The sequence below is a fragment of the Geotrypetes seraphini genome, chromosome 9, assembly GCF_902459505.1.
Source record: "Geotrypetes seraphini chromosome 9, aGeoSer1.1, whole genome shotgun sequence".
NCBI lineage: Eukaryota > Metazoa > Chordata > Amphibia > Gymnophiona > Dermophiidae > Geotrypetes > Geotrypetes seraphini.
The window spans coordinates 170,383,186-170,403,292 of record NC_047092.1 but is presented as its reverse complement, the minus strand read 5'-3'; the positions used below and the strand labels follow the sequence as shown (position 1 = coordinate 170,403,292).

The window sequence follows — 20,107 nt, the reverse complement described above, 5'->3', positions numbered from 1 at the left end:
TTCTCACTATCAGCATTTACGGTATAGGCTGCATGGGCGTTCTTCCGCTCCTAATTAAAAATTAAAAAGGCAGATTAATCAAGAAATTCTGAAAAAATCCTTTCCTGAAAACTTTCAACGCTACTCCTGAGCTGATGGTAAGTTTCCAGCGTTTGTTTCTGCGTTATCCTCTGAGCACTGGGAGTGAATACCAAATGACCTCACTAACATCTGTTTGAATACATTTAAATAAAATGTGCAACCATCTTGGCCCGCACATTGTTTCCATAGAAACATAGAAGATGACGGCAGAAAAGGGCCATAGCCCATCAAGTCTGCCCACTCCATTAACCCTCCCCTAACAACTCCTAAGGGGTCGCTCACAGGTGGTATCACCTCTATACTGCCCTCGTAAAGATCCGACATGGGCATCCCATTTATTCTTAAAATCTTGTATGCTGCTGGCCGCGATCACCTGCTCTGGGAGTTTGTTCTAATGGTCTACCACTCTTTCTGTGAAGAAGTACTTCCTGGTATCCCCATGAAATTTCCCGCCCCTGATTCTCAGCGGATGTCCCCACACTACAGCCCTCTAAACATTCTGCACACATTAATGTGCACGCTAGTCAGGGGCTAATCACCAGGAAGGATGGATATAAAACCAAATAAATAAATAAAGCTGGTGTTAGACTCCTAGGGGCCAATGCTCAAAACCTATCATTCAGGTCAGGTTCAACCCACTGGAGGAAGTCAAAGAATAGTGCCCACAGAGAAAAGCTTCATGCACTGATTAATACCAAATCACATTGGAAAGTCTGATTTTCCTTATGTGATGGCCTTGAAGGATGGCATCAGGCTTCAACCACATCCTCCAGGCTTCTATATCTGTTAACAATTCTTAAGTTTTGTATAGCAAGTTTCACAAGGGTAGCGATTGCTTTTTCAAGCATCAAAACCTAGCAGATGATGTGAAAGCAGCCCTATTACACGAATAATGACCTGGAGAAAGTATCACACTAATTCAGGCAATGAGGGAAAAATTAAAGTTGAGTAACAGGTATTAATTACTTGTATTTTGTTTGACCAATGTAATATGTACTAAATATATTAAATAACTACATATGCCACAATATTGTGAATTTTATAATATTCATGAAAATATTCTTTTAAATAGTGCTCAGACCTACAACCTTCAGTGTTTGAGTGTATAAAACAAAACACAGGCTGCCAGACCATCATAGCACCATTTATGTCTTATACCAATTCAAATGCTCTTGCCTGGCTTTTAAGATTATTCACAGCATCTTTCCTTCCCTATTCCCACTTTCCTTCAACTCCTCGTGCCCTGACTCCACCAGGACCGCCCATAAATTAAAACTATCCTTCCCCTCCCTACATGGTATTCTCCACGCAGGTAAACTGGGAAAATCACTTCTGTTCAAAATCACAGGTCTCTGGAATGACCTTACTATCCCGCTGCGGAACCTGAGCTCCCTCCATTTATTCTACAAGCAACTAAAAACCTGGCTCTTCTCTAACATGTAATTTCTTTTTTCCCTTACTTTTCCACTCAACTTATAAACTTATGTAAACCTTTTCCTACCCTTTCTCATTTTTAAGTTCTTGTAAACCGTGCCGAGCTCTACTTCCGTGGAGATGATGCGGTATATAAACTTAAGGTTTAGTTTAGTTTAATACCACCATATGTTATAATAAAGCAATCTTGTTCCCTAGTAGTAGAAAAATTAAATATATTAAACCAGAAGAGAGAACAAATGGATTTTGAGACCTCTTCAAATATCAATTGCCAGTAACAAAATTATGAGGCATTTCTAATGCAAGTCACCAAATTTGATTCTCCAAACTGACACTCAGTTCCCAATGGCAATCTTAAGATAGCAAAATGAGAAACCAAACCAACCATGACAGATTAATAGTCAGATCCCCCCTTGCCAGCTACACATATAGATCTTATCTCAAATCCCACTTACTAAACAGAGATGTGAAAGCTCTTCAGTGAAGACACTGCTTTACGGGACCACCCTAAATTTTCAACAAGGCAACACATTGGCCTGTAGCCTGCTACTGGAAATCTGTACCAGTGTGCAATAGTTTGTTCCATTTGTACTCGTGATATCTGCCCTGCCTCAGAAATCAAGTTACAAATATCACAGAGCTCCAAAGCAAGTCCATCCTTTCCTATAACAACATTGTTTTTTTTGTGACAGAAAGAATGACCACAGTTTGAAAATACTAAAATCCTCATTCCTTTTGAGGCAAATGCATTCATTAGTTCAATATAAACCTTTTTATTGTGGAAGGTGGGTTTTGTGAACTGCTATGGACTCATCCTTTCAGAATGATTTTGGTTACAAGGCAGCCAGGCCTTCAGTACCTTCTGAAACAGATGCATTTCAAAGGATTATGAAGTGATAAAGGATTATGAAGAGTTAAGCTAAAATTAAAATGTAAATATTTGTAACATAAGCAGTTACTTCCTCTTCTGGGATTGCCACCAAAGGAAGTGGGTTTATAAATTCGCTAAGCCTTGTGTTTTGAAGAGTTGCACATTATGCTGGTGTAAATGTGGGCAAAGGTACATTTTTTTCATATTTGGTGGGAGTGTCCTGTCCTTTCTCCCTTTTGGGAGGCATTGATTCTTGATTTGCGGAAACGTACCTCGCAACTCTACCCTATTGTAGCTGAGGGTTGTCTACTTCATTTTCCCATGGAAGGGATCCCCCCCCCAAAAAAAATCCATAAACTCTCAACAGATCTTTTTACTGCAGCAAGAACTTTTATAGCAAAAAATTGGAAGTCAACTTCTGTTCCATCTTTAGAAATGGTTTTATATATTCAACAAAGTTACAGGGAAATACTTTTAAAATCAATAGAAGGAAATATTTTTTCACTCAGAGAATAGTTAAGCTCTGGAACGGCCAGAGGCTTAACGTAGCTGGTTTTAAGAAAGGTTTGGAGAAGTTCCTGCTACTGAGACAGACATGGGGGAAGTCACTGCTTGCCCTGGATCAGTAGCATGGATTTCTGCTACTTTGGGGGGGGGGTTCCCAGGTACTAGTGGTCTGGATTGGCCACCATGAAGACCGGGCTCCTGGGATAGATGGACCATTGGTCTGATCCAGTAAGGCTATTCTTATGTTACTACTGTTTGATGTCATGCTTTAACAGTTTGAAAATATGGACAACTTGCTTTATTTCATCCATCCATTTTGGTAGTAGTTCACAGGGGTATACATCAAGCTCTTCGTTCCTGGAACTATTCAAATACAGAGTAAAAGCCCATATCTTTGAGAATGCATTTAACTCATAACCCTCTCACCCTCCCTAAGCTCCTACTTGTCCTGTTGTCTGTTAACTTAGATTGCAAGCTCTACTGAGCAGTGACCGTCTCTTTAAATATGCTGTTGTACTGCGCTGCGTATGCCTATCAGCGCCACAGATGGCTAAGGATGGCTAAGGGACTTACCCCAAGTCATAAAGAGAATCAGCAGGATTTGAACCCAGTTATTCTAATCAATAAAGATACTTGTTTCCCAAAGGCAAAAATGAAGAAGGCAGAATCCCTTTTCTGTCTAGGACAGGGGTGTCAACGTCCCTCCTCGAGGGCCGCAATCCAGTCGGTTTTTCAGGATTTCCCCAATGAATATGCATGAGATCTATTTGCATGCACTGCTTTCATTATATGCTAATAGATCTCATGCATATTCATTGGGGAAATCCTGAAACCCCGACTGGATTGCGGCCCTCGAGGAGGGACTTTGACACTCCTAGTCTAGCACAATTATGTGTTATATTCCACAAGGCTTTAAGAATGGCTTTAGTTACTGAAGCTACTATAAGGAGTATTATTTGTTATGATAATAGGTGATCTCTACTTCAAAACCAAATCCTGAGCAAACACACTATTTCCCATCTTCAGGCTGATTATTAAGTCTGAGGGTCCTAGTTAAAAGTATATAGAAGCATATTGTGGTTAGATTTATCTCGATTAGTATAGTTTTTTTTCTAAAATACAGCATTTTAACAACACCGACATGTATTTCTACTTATTCATTTTTAGAAATTAGTAACAAACAGAATGACAAGGACAGCAGTGAAATGAAGAAAACAATCAGGACTTTAGGTAAAAAAGCATCATTCACTGTTAGGATTAGAAGTCATAAGAAAATCCACTCAAGGGTGCTGAAATGCCTTCAAGGGTTTGAGTCAACCAGCCTTGGAAGCACTTCATGGAAAATGACAACAGATAAAGACCAGGATAATCATCCAGTCTTCCTATGTATTAATTTTATTCTACTTGATATTCTGTATTCACCAGAAAGGCTCAAAGCAGATTCAATTAAAAAAATATAGGAAGTCCTTTTACCAAGGTGCTAATGCGGGTTGCACTCAGGTATACAAGGTACTAATGCGGGTTGCACTCAGGTATACAAGGTACTAATGCGGGTTGCACTCAGGTATACAAGGTACTAATGCGGGTTGCACTCAGGTATACAAGGTACTAATGCGGGTTGCACTCAGGTATACAATAGTAACTTTGAAATATGTGCACGCTAACTGCATGCTAAAACTATTCTTTTGGAGGGGCACGTCAGGGGCAGCTGGACATGCACTAACCAGTTAGCACATATACATTATTGCTCACTAAGGACTCCTTTTACTAAGCTGCGATAGCGTTTTAGCGCACGCTAAACCCGCGCTACGCGGCTAGAACCAATGTCAGCTCAATGCTGGCGTTAGCGTCTAGCACACAGGGCATTTTAGTAAAAGGAGCCTAAATGGTTCGTGTAGGATACTGAGTGAGCACTAACCTACAAAATGGGTGATGGTAAATGCTCCTTAAGTAATTTTAAAAAAATGACCCCATGCTAATGGCAACATTAATGCATGGCTTATTATTAATACAAAAAAATTGAAGATAAGCCATACTACAGTCACACTAAAAATAGCCTTACCTCATGGGAAAAACCTGTGGAAGGGTGCACAGATTTTTACTGTACCTTTGTAAAAGGACCCCAAAACTACAAACACACAGAAAGAAAAAAGCAATCCATAATTTCATAGCCCCAAACATTGTGGGTCTGAAATTCGGTACAAATTACTATTTATTTTTTCTTCCTGAATGAAAAAACAGGTCTTTGGAAGATGCACTTTTAAAGAAAGGTAGTTCCACAACATAGGTACAGCATAACATGAATATTGCCTAATTTTGCTGAACTCAATGGAAAGCTAATCAACAAAGCCTGTTGGGAGGACCCCAGATTACTGCGAGGTTAATTACGTACATGTCTGACCAAATAAACAAGGGAGTCTGCATAAAGTCTTTATAAACTACAGATAAAATTTCAAATTTTACTCTCTTTGGTCTGCTGTACACTAGTCTAAAAACCTTTTCCCACCTTCACAACGTCTGCAAATCTTCATGGCATAAATCTCCTTCAGCTACTTTATTGAATCTTAAAGCTCTGACTTATCTATGTTTCTTTTCACACTGGTACTGTCAGTTTTATATAACAGTAATGCAAAATGTCACCAGCTTTACAAGTCATACACTTGCCAGATATCTGAGAATTAAGTGTGTTTCATTGAGAAAATAAAAAAAGCTAGTCTCACTTTCATAAGAGGCATAGTTTTGATTATCTGTCTGAGCGTATCAAAACTTTACAATCATTTAAACTCACATTACATTAAATTAGAGCTCTTTACACAGTAAAAAAAAAATAAATAAATAAAGAGCATGACTTACTTTATCGTGTGTTCTTGTATGATGGTTTTTCATACTAAACTTCTCCTTCATTTCCTCAAGAAGACACTTCAATTTCTTCTCTTCGGGCATTTCTAGATACTTGGGGCTCAAATGAAGGTAGCAATGCCATTTAGAAGATTCAAAACCCCAGTGGCAGGTCCTTTTGTCAGGTGATCTGTGTGAGTGCATTACAAATGTCTGAGGTGAAAACATTCCATAGCACTCCAAACACTGGATGCACGGTGCATCAGGTTGGGTGTAGAACTGTGGTGCAAACAAGCCCTGGCACTTGCCCAAACATTCATGCTCTACGTCAAAAGCGCTACCCGTTTCCCTCAGTTGAGCCAATGAGTTTTTAGCAGGAAGCAAGCTGCCATTTTGAGGGTAAGTATGCGGACGTAATAAAGCATTGCATAGTCTCTGAGCATCTGTCAATGTGATTAATCCACAGGATGGGGCATTGAATGGAAGGATTCCCAAGACTTTAAGGATGTGAAGCTGATCCAAAGTACACCTTGAACAGTAAATATACAGCTCATCACACACTATATTAATCTGCTGAAGGGAAAAGTCCCGAAGCACAGAATTTAAGACTTGAGGAAGACACAGCCTATTTTCCCCTCCAACCATAAAACACGAAATAGATTCCCCTTCCAGTAGAGTCTGAGTGAGCTCCGTAGAACTGTCTGAGGGAATAAGTAATGGAGCTGAAAGAATCTGAGGTGATGGAAGAGGTAAAAACACAGTAGGTGACGTGCTGTCTTGGGAGCAACGAGCTGAAAATGCCGCTGGCCCTCCTAATGAGCTCTGACTACTTAGATGAAACTGTGCCAATGTGTGCTTCAACTCAGGATTTAAATTGGAAGGTTCCACTACCAAAACATTATTAGGCTTAGCACTTTGCCCATCCATCAGCACTGAAGTCTCTTCACAATCCTCTAAGACTTCCTTCTTAATTGTTACCAGTTTATTCATCCCCAGTTGTACCTTTCCATTCATGTCCATTTCCGTCAAGACTTTTTTTAGGGGGGGACTACCATCGTCATCCACTCTCAGCTTTTTCTTTGTACCCTGCCCCAAAGGTACCTTTGCTGGTAAGCTATCCATGGCTAGACTACAACACTTTATACAGTAGTAACTGTCCAATTATGTATTCTGTAAACAGAAATGTAATGCTTACTTTTTAAATGTCTGTTAATATAATCTCTCCTGTTTTCACTGGTTATAGTGTCCTTGTATAGGCTCTTATTTCTTAATCAAATATTTTTTCCTGTGTCTGTTCTTGATTTTGATTGCTAACACAACTTATACAAATATAAAAGTAACTAAATATGTATCACAGCTAAAGAAGTGCTGGTTTAGTATATTTATTTGCTCTTTCCGCAGTCTGAAAAATCAAGCTGGCGCTGTGTAATTCAGGGCACTGTCTTCAGTTCCAAAAACCAGACAAATTCTGAAATCTGGGTGTACATTTGCATGTAAACACATATCTAAAAGTGCTGGTGTAATACGTCATAGTAATTCCCTGTACAATACTAGAAAAGAAATATCACCATCAGGGGAAAAAAATAACTTTAACAAACAGTGGAAAATAATCTGATCTGACATGTCTGAGATCTTCTCTCTTACAATCCAACCTATGCAGACATCTGTCCATCCATATCATCCATTCTTCGATGTGGCGGGTGCAACTCCATTCAGCCATCAATTAAACCTGGGGGGAAAAAAACACAGAGTGTTATTCAGTATGTTGCAAAAAGCAAGAATATCTCAACTGAGTAGATTTGTCGACGACTTAACTGCTATTAGGGTTTTGCATGCTTTATTTAAGCCTGGATTTACAATAACGGTTCTGCACCCCATTCTCTCTGCAAAGATTCTCGCCTGGCTCCTGGCAGATGTTAAGCTCTTCTGAAGGGTTTTCACACTACTGCTGGGAGGAAAGAGCCAGAATATTAGGCTCTGGCACTCGTTTCCCTCCCTGTTGCTAAGGGTGGAAAGATCCTGATGCCAAGTGCTCTCTGGTGCCAGTTCTCCTCCTCTCCATGGCATGAGAGTCGCTCTCGCCAGCCTGCCCTCCCCTCCCCCCCCTCGCAGAAGGGGGCTCCCCCGTGGGGCAGTATCACATGGGATATCCTCCTCCCTCCCCCCCCCCCCTACTAGCAAGGACCTCGCGGCAGCCCCACGAAAGAAAAATAACGAAGGCGGCGACCCATCCCCCCACGCCCCGCACCCACGGGCGGGCTGAACCTGCGTTTCCTCGCGGGCTGCTGCTCCGGCCGCCGCCAGGCCAGGGACGCGGGCTCCGAGCTTCAGCCGACACATCCTCGTCGCCGTCTCGCCTCTGTCCTTCTCTCTCGCTTTCCCTTCAGCCCCGGCCGATTTCCGCCCGTCCTCCTCAGACCCGCAGCGCTCCCGCGACAGACACCACAACGCAGACGTCTCTGACGTCAGTGGACCGCACGAATCCGGCACGTCACTGCAGCTACACAGAGAGCGATGACGCTGCACGCGGCGAGCGAGAGCCGCGCGCCTGTCTGGGTCGCGGATGAGTCAGCGCCGAGCGAAGCGTCGGCTGTCTGGGGGTGGGGGTGGGGGTGGGGGTGGGGGTGGGGACGCCGCCTCCTCTTCCCTCGCGCCCTTTCGCCGGCTGGCCGCAAAGAGACGGGGGGAGGGGCGCGATGAACGAAGAGAAGGTTTGTGATGGGAGGGGCCGCCGCCGGGGAGTCTCGAAGACTTGGCTGACCCGACACGACACAGTGTCACCCATGGGGTGGGACTTTGCTAGGAAGTCAGGTTGCAGCGGGACAACTGCTACGTGCAACAGGGTCCTTGACCTCAATTCATTCCCGCGATCGGCCACGGAGGAGCTTCGCCATAAGACTAGCCTTACTGGGTCAGACTAGAGGTCTGCACGGGAACGGGGATCGCGGGGATCCCGCGGGTCCCGCGGGGATCCCGCGGGTTCCCCCCCTGGCCCACGGGACTCCCACGGGGACGCCCCCTGGCCCACGGGACTCCCACGGGGATGCCCCCCTGACCCACGGGACTCCCACGGGGACGCCCCCTTGCCCACGGGACTCCCACGGGGATGAAAACAACCTACCTAAATTCTGGCGATGCAAGTCTGGCGTCGCGTCGGGAAATAGCCATGTTGAGCAGTGAGCTCAGCACGTACACAGATGAAAGCCTTGCTTGCTGATTGGTCCGGCGGCCCCGCCCCACCGTGCCGCCGGACCAATCAGCAAGCAAGGCTTTCCATCTGTGTACGTGCTGAGCTCACTGCTCAGCATGGCTATTTCCCGACGCGGGCATTAGGCTGTTTTTTGTCATTTCGGGTGGGGGATGGTAGCGGCAGCAGCAGCCTGAAAAAGAAATCATCCTGGCCGGGTTCGGTGTCATGCTCCGGAGCTTCTACAGCCTTCCTATCTCCCTCTCCCTTCTACCTGCGGCTCTCTTCGGCAACTTAGCAGCAACGATCGACACAAGCTTCTGGCGTCGGGGCCTACCCTCTGCGAGTCCCGCTTGTTTCAACTTCCTTTTTCCACAAAGGTGGGACTCGTAGAGGGAAGGCCTCGATGTCGGCAGCTTGTCTTGATCACCGCTGCTGACGAGTTGCTTAAGAGAGCCGCGGAGCAGGGGGGTGTTGCCAGGTGCAGGTAGAAGGGAGAGGGCCAGATGCAGGACTCGTGGGTGAGGGAGGAGAAGAGAGAGGGGAGAGAAACAAAAGGAAATATTTCATACTGGGCTGGGCCGGAGTGGAGAGAGGGTGGAAAGATTCTGGCTACAGGGTGCATTAACAAAGGAAAAAGGGGGAAAGCTGAAAATGGAGATAGTGACACAAAGAAGAGAAAGGGTAAGCAGGACCTTCTGAATAAGGATAGAGATACAGAGGGGACATGAAGAGGAGGTGAAATAGAGACATAGAAGTAATGCTGAAAAAGTGTGTGTGGGGGGGGGGAAGATAAAGACATTGAAAGGGCAAATGGTGAATATGGGGTAAAGACAAGGACAGAGACAAATGAAGATTCTGAAAAAGTGGTGAGATAGGGATATAGGTGAGATGGACACAAAGAAGGGTGATGCTGGAAAATAGGTGGAATGGTAATTCTGACAGACACAGAAGGGAAATGCTGGATCAAGGAGAGATGGGGCTCAGGCTGGATGGAATGAGGAGAAATGCCTTGTTGGCCCGGAACTTCCTCTCCTACGTCAGAATTGACGGCAGGGAGCGGAATGCTGGTCAGCGCGACGCTTCTGCAGGGAAAGCTTGGGACAGCGGTGGCTTGGGGACTATTCCCCGATGGCGGTGGCAGCAAACCGAGTGGCTTGGGGGAGGGCACGGAGAAAGAAAGAAAGGGGGCAGACAGAGAGACAGAAAGAAGGGGGAACAGGGAGACAGAAAGAAAAAGTTGGGGGAGAGAATGAGGTCTGGAGGAGAGGAAACATACAGGAGGCTGAAAGAAAGGAAGAAAGATTGGATGCACAGTCAGAAGAAGAAAGTGCAACCAGAGACTCATGAAATCACCAAACAGCAAAGGTAGGAAAAATGATTTTATTTTCAATTTAGTGATCAAAATGTGTCTGTTTTGAGAATTTATATCTGCTATCTATATTTTGCACTATGGCTCCCTTTTACTAAACCGCAATATTGTTTTTTAGCGCAGGGAGCCTATGAGCATTGAGAGCAGCGCGAGGCATTCAGCGTAACTCCCTGTGCTAAAACCTACTATTGTGGTTTAGTAAAAAGGGAGGGGGTGTATTTGTCTATTTTTGTATTTTGTTACCGAGGTGACATTGCATAGAGTCATCTGCCTTGGGAAATGTATATGGCAGATATCTTTGTTTTGTGTTCAAAAGAAAAGGAAATGCATTTCTGGTTTTATTTCTACAGTGTTGAAGTACTTGTTGGCCCTTGCTGTGACTGGTGGGGATCCCCAAGCACCGCCAGCAGAGGACCTCCTCTAGAGATGGTCAGAACTCCCCTCCACCAAGCGCAGCAGTCGCTGGCAGCATCCATGAGCCACTGAGGTGCCAGCATCTGTGACTCAGGGACGCTACTGCTGCCTGCCAAGCTTGGCAAAAGGGACCCCAGGCCAACTGCAAAGGAAGTCCTCAGCTGACAGTTTGTGGGTTCTCATCAGCTGAGTATTTATATTTTATATTTACATTAGAGGTTCTGGTAGAAACCCATTTACAAAGTATGTATTCTTCCCAATTAATATTTCCAAATTAATAGTCTCTTTGCTTATTTGTAAATGGGTCTCTACCAGAGCCTTTAATTCAGTAGCATAATTAAATAAAATAACTATTTCTGAAGTTTATAGGGAAGGATGGTGACGGAGGGGATTCCTCGCGGGGACGGGTGGGGACGGAGGGGATTCCTCGCGGGGACGGGTGGGGACGGAGGGGATTCCTCGCGGGGACGGGTGGGGACGGAGGGATTCCTCACGGGGACGGGTGGGGACGGAGGGATTCCTCACGGGGACGGGTGGGGATGGGTGGGATTTTGGCGGGGACGGGTGGGGACGGGTGGGATTTCTGTCCCCGCGCAACTCTCTAGGTCAGACCAATGGTCCAGTAGCCCGTTCTCAATCCAGGTCTCTAGTACCTGGCCAATCTTAAAGAGGAGCAACATTCTAGAACCCCCCAAAGAGGAGCAATATTCCATGCGGAAACCTCAAAGAGGAGCAACATTCCAGAATCTCAAAGAAGGGCAATATTCTAGACCCCCAAACAGTAGCATGTCAGATCAGATTCCAGAATATCAAAGAGTACCAACATTCTAGAACCCCCAAAGAGGAGCAACATTCCAGAATCTCAAAGAAGAGCAACATTCTAGAACCCCAAACAATAGCAACATTCTATGCTACCGATCCAGGGCAAGCAGTGGCTTCCCCCTGTTTTTCTCAATAACAGACTGTGGACTTTTCCTCCAGGAACTTGTCCAAAACCTTTCTTAAAATCAGCCACGCTTCTGGACCGGATATGTTTCCTGCAAGTTGCAAAAAAAAAAAAAAAACCCCAAAACAAAACAGTGAATGATAAAACCGGAGACGCTTGCATTTCCTTGCAATGTCCCTCATATTTGCGATTCAGGGCTTAGTAAAAACAAACTCAGTGAGGGTGCAGAGTACCCCCAAAATTGAGCGGACTCCTTAGGGTTAACTAACACCCCCAATCGGTATTTAAATATTGGCGCCTTTGATTCAGGGTTAATTCGCCCCCCCCCCCCAGGAAGTGATATTACATTTTCGTTGGCGTTTCTTGCGGGTGGGTTAGGCGCGGTGCGTTTTTGATCTGCCACAATTACGAACTGCCCCGTGTAGAGCACCACTTCGTGCTGTGGATTCATTTTGTCCTCCCCCCCTTTCTCATCTCCTGCCTCCCCCTCACTAGTTCCGGCCTGAGTTTTGCACCTACTCTTGTCTCTTGTTCTCACGCTCACTTCGGCGCCCTGCCAGTCATTCCAGAGCACTCGCAGCTGCAGACACAACACCACCGTCAGACGCTGTCACTCCCACACCTTGCCACACTTGTTCTTCCACCTTGCTCCTAGATGCGAGAGTTGTGCCATTAGAACTTGGGACTTGTAGGATGTTCTGGCTTTTCATTAATTTTTTTTCTTCGATCCACACACAGCTTCTGACTGAAATAGTTCTCACTTATGCACATGCCACTCTGTGGACACTGCTTATCCATTAGGGCCTCAAGGGGGCAGAAGAAACACTTCCTATCAATTTAAAATACAGTATGCAAGTTGGTTTTTTTTATATTTTGGGAGTTCAAAATAAAAACTGGCATGTATGAAAACAATTAAGTCAGATAGTCGTTGCCAGCACCGAAGAACGCATGCCATGTATGGCCTCCCATAGTGACCCCAATGTCATGATGTCCGGGCTCACTACACCCCAAATTCCAGAATCAGAAACAGCCTGAATCTTAGTCTCTACAAGGTATTCATAGTTTTCGCCCTCAGGATTCTGCTTGCAGCCTTATCTTCCTCAAGGGGGAGAATGGGGCAGTAGTTAAAGCTACAGCCTCATCCCCCTGAGCTGTGGGTTCAAACTCACCCCGTTCCCTGTGATCCAGATTGTGAACCCTCTGGGACAGACAAGGAAAAATGATTGAGTACCTGAATAATTTCATGTAAAGTAAACCATTCTGCGCTCCCGTGGGAGAATGGTAGACAAATGGATGAGAACAGATGCATTGGTAGCATGAGCCCTTAAGCTAAACGTCAGTTTTACACCCCTTCCTGTCAAATAACTTTCAGGCCCCAACCCTGCAGCCAGGGCCGGATTTAGGTGAAAAGAGGCCCTAGGCTATTCCACTTATGAGGCCCTTTCACCTCCCATTTTTAAGTTTGCAAATTACATGAGAGATAATAAAATACATCATTACTGTGATATATATCAATATGTTAAATGAAACATGTTGTTATTGGTACTAACCTTTATAAAAAATGTGACACGGATAAGAAATTAAAAAAAGTCGAGAACACTTATTTGGACATTTATTCTCAGCACCATATATAGTACTTGTAACAATAACTAATCAAACATAACACACAACATTGCCCCTTCCTATGTCCATAGTGCCCCTAGTGCGTCCTTCCTCACCTCACCCCCCCCCCCGATGCCCGCCTGCCTCCCATCCCCCTTCCATTGAACACCCCCATGCCATCCTGCCTGCCTGCCATTAACACACACCCCCCGCCCCCTTCCGATTCCAGCCTGCCTGCCTCCCATCCCCCTTCCACTGAAACCCCCCCACCCCCGATGCCAGTCTGGGCCGCCCTGTCCTGACAGATCCACATTTTGCCTCTCTCCCCGCGGGGCTGGGCTTTGCCCAGCTGTTTCCAGACTGACGTCTTTCCCTCCCCAATCCTCCTCCCAGGGCGAGAAAAAGAAAGGGAGACGCCGAGTCAGCGCCCCGTTGCGGCCGGAGCCGGTTTCGATCCCAAAGCGTAGAATTTCTCATTTTCGGTTCAGTGTTTTAGTATTCACTGTTTTTAGAATAGTGTAATTTTAATTTTGCTAACAATTTGAATGTAGGCCCTTCTTGATCTTGAGGCCCTAGGCTGAAGTCGAGTTAGCCTATAGGAAAATCCGGCCCTGCCTGCAGCTCACCCAAGACTCTGATAAGTAAAACTCAATAATCATGCTTATCACAGCATATATCCTATAAAAAAAAAAAAGCAGGCATGAGCTGATAGAGCCTAAGAATCACACTGACTCAAATAAGTATTATTTTGATTTGGCTGCAACTGCTCTTTGCTGTGGTCCAAAGAAACTGTTTTCCTAGGCAACCATCTAGAATACAATTCAGTGGCAGACCTGTAAGGAGCAGACTGCAATGCTCCATGGAGGAGTTTTTCTCCTATACCTACCATTGTAATGGCCCAGCTTTCTTCTGCATGTGGATCATATCTCATCTTCACACCTAAGAATCTCAAAATTCCTCATCACTTTGTACTAAGGTTAGTCACACTGTCTTAAATCTCATACCTTTCAAACCCTTATAGATGGGTAGTAGTATACTGTAGTCCATGCAATACATAAAAGATTCATTTCCTTATAAACTCAAAAACATGCAGACTTTAAAATGTTTCAGTATCTATGCACGGACCAACATATCTAATACAATTCTGTTTATATAGCTGTTAATATTTAGTGGCTACATCCCAAGAACACAGTCATTTAGGGAATCGGATAAGATCAATATTTTCAACATGAAAGTAAATGCTGCCAAAAGGTTGATGAGAAAATGGAAGAGACTGTTAATGACAGCTGACAGTGAATATCAGTAGTGTCCCTAGATAATAATTTCCTGCTGCAGTATAAATGGAAATAAAATGTTGAGTTGAAGCAAGCAGGCAGTCACGAAAGCAGCAGACCATTAACCTCCATTGTCTCTATTAGATGCTCATCAGAAATGGCAGCTTGTAATTTATTCATTAAATTTCAATCTAGATGTTTTTAATTGCATGTTTTTGGCTAGCTGTGTGCCTTGCAATAGCATATACACAGTGGGCTGCTGTCCCACTCTGCCAATTCCTGTTGCCTGTCCCACATCTACTATAGGGGGGGGGGGGAAGACAGAGAAAGCAAAGTTGCTCACCTGTAACAGGTGTTCTCAGTAGACAGCAGGGGAATGCAGCCACACTTGTAGGTGAAGTCCGCTGACGAAGCCTATGTGCTCTCCCCTAGCTAAGTAAGCTTTACACTTACTGGGCATGTGCGGGAATCAGTACTCCCACCACCCCTCCCCTTGGAATGCCAGTTTTGTGCCTAGCAATAAGAAAGGATTGAAAAAGAGGGGATGGCGGGCAAGTGTGGCTGCATTCCCCTGCTGTCTACAGAGAACACCTATTACAGGTGAGCAACTTTGCTTTCTCTGGAGACAAGCAGGGGATATGCAGGCACACTTGTAGGCGAGTCCCAAGCTTGACTAAGTATCTCGGTAGAGGAGAACCCTTTACATTGCAAAAAGGTTTCTTAAAACTGATTGACCAAATCAAACATCCTGTGAAAAACTCTGGTCCAAACAATAGTGCTTGGTAAACGTGTGTGCAGAGGACCACGTTGCTGCTTTGAAAATATCTTGAATAGGAATGGATCTTAAACTTGCTAGGGAAGTAGCTGTAGCCCTAAGTTTATGAGCTTCAATTTTTCCATGTGCTTGAGTATCTGCCTTTGCATAGCAAAAATTGATGCACTGTGTTATCACAAAGAGAGTTCTTTTTGATACTGGCTTTCCTTGGGTATCTGGATTATAAGAAATGAAAAGCTGATTAGATTGTCACAAGGAAGCCATTGCTCTGATATAAAAAAAGCAATGCTCGTCTACAGTCTAATGTATGGAGATGTTGCCCTGCTGAAGAAGAATGCAGAGGAGGGAAAAACGTTGGTACGGTTATAGTTTGGTTGAGATAAAAATCTGTTGCAACCTTCGGAAGAAATTTTGGATGAGTTCCGAGTTGTACTTTAGTAGGGAAAAATTTAAGATACGGATAATATGTTACTAATGCTTGTAGTTCACTGATTCTTCTGGCGGAAGTTACAGCTGTGAGAAAAACCGTTTTCCAAGTAAGAAAAGAAAGTGAAGCAGATCCCAGGGGTTCAAATGGGTCTTGCATTAAGACATCCAACACCAGATTAATATCCCATGCTGGAGGTGGATCACGGATGGGAGGTTTAAGATTGTGAAGACCTCGGAGAAATCTGGAGATGAGGGGATGATGAGATTGCTGCCAAATGGTATCGAACTGAGTTAGATTTAAGACCAGGCTCTGACAAATGCGTTCCGTCGGACAGTTGAGAGGATTGTGATGGTGATTTTGAGACCAAATGGAAAACTGTTTCCATTTAGAATGATTTCCTGGTAGAAGGATGTCTTGCTGCTAGAAGAACAGTTTTTACTTGCTGTGTAAGTGGGAAATTGTCTAGGACTGAGGTTTCAATTTCCAAGCTGTCAAGCTGAGACTGCGAAGGTTGGGCTGAAGTAATTGGCCCTGCTACTGCGATAGCAGAGACGGGGAGGGGGGGGGGGCAACCAGAAGGTGTGGATACCAACTTTGACGGGGTCAGTGAGGTGCAATGAGAATAATGTGAGCCCTGTCCATAGTGACTTTCTGAAGCACCTTGGATATTATAGGAAAAGCATACAGAAGGTTGAGGCCCCAATGTTTGGAGAAAGTATCCCTTGCTATTGCTTGAGAAGTTGGGCAGAGAGAGCAAAAGGCTGTGCAGATGGCATTGTCTTGCGAAGCAAAGAGATCTACTGTTGGAGTTCCCCAAAGAAGGAATATCTGATGTGGAATGGCAGGGTCGAGGGTCCACTCGTGTGGGTCGAGTTTCTTGCTGAGGGAATCTGCAAGGATGTTGTGTTCTCCCCAGAATGTAGACCGCTTGCAGATGGACCCCATAGTGAGAGCATAAGTCCATAGACGAAAAGCTTCTCTGCAGAGAGAGATCCTGAACCTCCCTGCTTGTTCACACAGAACATTACATAGTATCTAAGCCTAATTCAGCTCGTTGAACGCCAAGTCTGGGAAAGAAGATTAGAAGAACTAAAGACTTGACAAGTGAAAATCAGAGACTTATTTTTAAAAGACATTTTATTTATGAACCATTTTTATGAAAAAAGATTCACCCAAAGGCACTGACCCCCCAATTCTATAAATCCGCCTACAATTGGGCGCCTAAAGCGGTCTACCTAGCCAATCTAGGCACCTAGCTTAATCGGTGCCAATAATTGGCATTTAATACTTAATTGGTGTTAATTAGACTTAATAGGCACCCAACTCGAAAAGCGTGATTCTACAAAGAGTAGGTGCCTAGTCCAAAGTGGGGGTGGTTCGGAGCAGATCATGGACATGTTTTCAAGTTAGGCGCTGTCGTGTGCTTGACTTAGGTGCAGGCATTTAAGTCAAGAAAACCCTGGCATAAAGATGGTGTGCCTAAAAGTCAGGATGCCTAGCGACACCTATGGCAGTGCTAAGTGTGAGTCTATACAGTGTGTCTTAACTTATGCCGCACTGATAGTTGCTGATTTGTTTTTTAGGTGACATTTGGGCCTAAATGTATACACAAAACTGTTCTTTTCCAGTAGAATTTTGTGTACAGCGTATAAAAATTACTAGCATGTGAAGTTTGCCAGTTATTCTTTTAGAGGTGACCAACAAGATTCAATGCCATATTAACCAGTAGGCAATGTAAGCGCATGATGAGGGGCCTCTGTCTCCACAGACGGATACAATTTGAGCCATGCATTACTTATCCGTTACCCGTTTGGCTTCTCCTTATGGAAACTCTGGCTCCTGCATTTCTTTATTTGTATACACCCTGCCTACATGGCTCTTGGGCTTTGATGAAACGCTCCAATGTCTCAGTCACTGCAAAGACTTCTATTTTTCAGTTTTCATAAGGATAACCATATTAGTCTGTAGCAATGAAAACGGTTCATAGACAACGGCGCGAAAGACAAAGGCGCGCCCAGACAATTGAGCGCAGCGCGGAAGTGGCGCGCCGCTCAAAATTACTGTTTTTAGGGGCTCTGACGGGGGTTTTTGTTGGGGAACCCCCCCACTTTACTTAATAGACATCGCGCCGGCATTATGGGGGGTTGTAACCCTCCACATTTTACTGTAAACTTAACTTTTTCCCTAAAAACAGGGAAAAAGTGAAGTTTTCAGTAAAATGTGGGGGGTTTCAACCCTCCACACCCTCCACAACGCCCCCACAACGCGGCACGATGTCTATTAAGTAAAGTGGAGGGGGGGTTCCCTCCCACACACCCCCGTCGGAGCCCTGAAAACATTAATTTTGAGCGGCGCTCGCCTCCGCGCTGCGCTCAATTGTCTGGGCGCGCCTTTGTCCCGGCACGCTTTTGACCTGACACCATGAAAACAAAGGCTTGTGAAACCTTAGAGTAACTGATTTACTGAGGACAAGAGTCTAATTTAAATACAGTATGGAGTTTTAGCAACTAAAGAATCACAAACTTCTAGAAGTATTATAAACAAGGTTTTTTTAATTCTGAAAAACTCAAAATGTGTGCAAAAATACAGCTTTTGCACAATATTATTTTCTTTTTTTTTTTGTTAATAGAAAACATGCTGGCATTATGTATTAACCTATTTTTTCAGATGAGTTCACAATGCTATCGTCCATGGTGTAAAATGCTAACAGTACACAAATTCAGTTCAAAAGACAAATATCCCACTATTACAATTTCACTGCCAGTGTCCGACTTCCCTATACAATGATTAAAATTGCCTTGCTAGAAGAAAATATAAAACCATTGTCAAAGCACATTAAAAAATAGCAATATCTCAGAAAAAAACCCTTAAAAAAGTAAAATAAAATCCATACCTGCAATGTAAATCCTGTATAAAAATGCATACATCGCTTTATAATATTCCCCCAATAATGCAAAATAGATAGCAAATACAGATATGATTTATGAATGACAATTTTAAATTTAAGCAGCATAAAGAATAAACACATCAACATGTGTAACATTTATATGACTTCTCTTAATCAGAAAAGACACTTTAGTAAAGCATTTGTGCCCCTTTTCTTTTCTAATTGCATACAAGATGTGGACATCTCTTGATGAATCCACTTTGTTTGAACGCTCTCATCTGAAAGCCACAATACAGACTAATAGTGTTCTAAAAAACAAAATCACTTGGAGCCAAAAGTTAAATTAATTCCTAAATTTCAACCACAAGAAATGCCAAAGTTTAGTCAAATACTTTTCGGATTCTCATTTAAGACTTACAGTGGGGATTACTGCCTGGCACACAAATGATACCTAAAAATGATTATTTTTTTCATTCATTTAAAAACAAAACAGCTCCATGTCTTGCCCTTAGGATCTACAATTTTGGTAAGGCAGCTTAGGGGAAAAATACCTGAAATCATGAGGCCCAAACATGCTAAGTTTCAAAGATGCAAGGAAATAAAGACAGATGAAAATAATTAGAAATGATCAGAAAGATCATCTTATTTTACAATGTGCCATCACTGTCGAGGAACATGAGAAATTATTTTAGGAAAAATTCATTAGCATCTCTACTAACACCAAGGGCTTCTTTTACAAAGCCACGCTAGGGCCTTAACGCGTGGAGTAGCGCGCGCTAAATTACCGCGTGCGCTAGCCACTACCGCCTCCTTTTGAGCAGGCGGTAGATTTTCGGCTAGCGTGCTAATCCGGTGCGTGCGTTAAAAACGCTAGCGTACCTTTGTAAAAAGAGCCCCGAGTTTTGTTCCAGTCCAAACAAGCACAAAAACATTTACTGTTTGGACTTATTTTGGAGTGATCTTGCAAACCACTTTACATATGGTCTATTTTAAATGCCCTTCAGATAGTCCTTTTTTTCATAAAAAATACACATAAAGAGAAAAGTAGTGGGACTGGAGGTAGGGTCTCTCTGTTCCTGTTTCATTATTTTTCACATCTTCAAGTGCAGAAACTTTTCAGGACTCTTAGGTAAATGCATAGGCTAGTCTAAATGTTCTGGTATTTGCATGTCAAAACAATAAAGAGGAATCAAAACAAACATAAAAAGGTAATAAAAATATTTGGCACTTCATTAACATTAAACAGATACATTCTTCCTTTTTTTTTTTAATAAAGTTTGAATATTTAGTTAGTTCTCTGTATGGGATATCTCAATTCCTCCTTCACTGGGTAGTCCAGAATAGAGAATGACACGATGACAAAATTCATCACCGTTCCCGTCCCCGCGGATAACCGCGGGAAATAATCCCATGTCATTTTCTAGTGTGTATTTCAACCTCGGTCCTTCTACACCAGCATTCTTCAAAGCAAAGCTTGCGGGTCAGTGAT

General features: G+C 43.7%; 1 protein-coding gene across 4 annotated transcripts in view; it reads right to left on the bottom strand.

Annotated features, from left to right (window-relative positions):
• SKIL (SKI like proto-oncogene) overlaps nt 1–8,910 on the bottom strand; it is a 55,236-nt gene extending 46,326 nt beyond the window's left edge. The window contains exons 1-3 of one of the 4 annotated variants that reach the window (XM_033958267.1): nt 7,997–8,335; nt 7,376–7,460; nt 5,747–6,901 (exon numbers count right to left, since the gene is read on the bottom strand). In XM_033958267.1, coding sequence (XP_033814158.1) covers nt 5,747–6,853 — 1,107 coding nt within the window. In that variant the 5' untranslated portion in view covers nt 6,854–6,901; nt 7,376–7,460; nt 7,997–8,335. Of the gene's footprint in view, nt 1–5,746; nt 7,461–7,546; nt 7,645–7,983; nt 8,336–8,852 lie in introns of those variants that run through there. The other 3 variants (XM_033958265.1, XM_033958264.1, XM_033958266.1) reach the window with 3 other exon arrangements.
• Nucleotides 8,911–20,107: the final 11,197 nt, after the last annotated feature.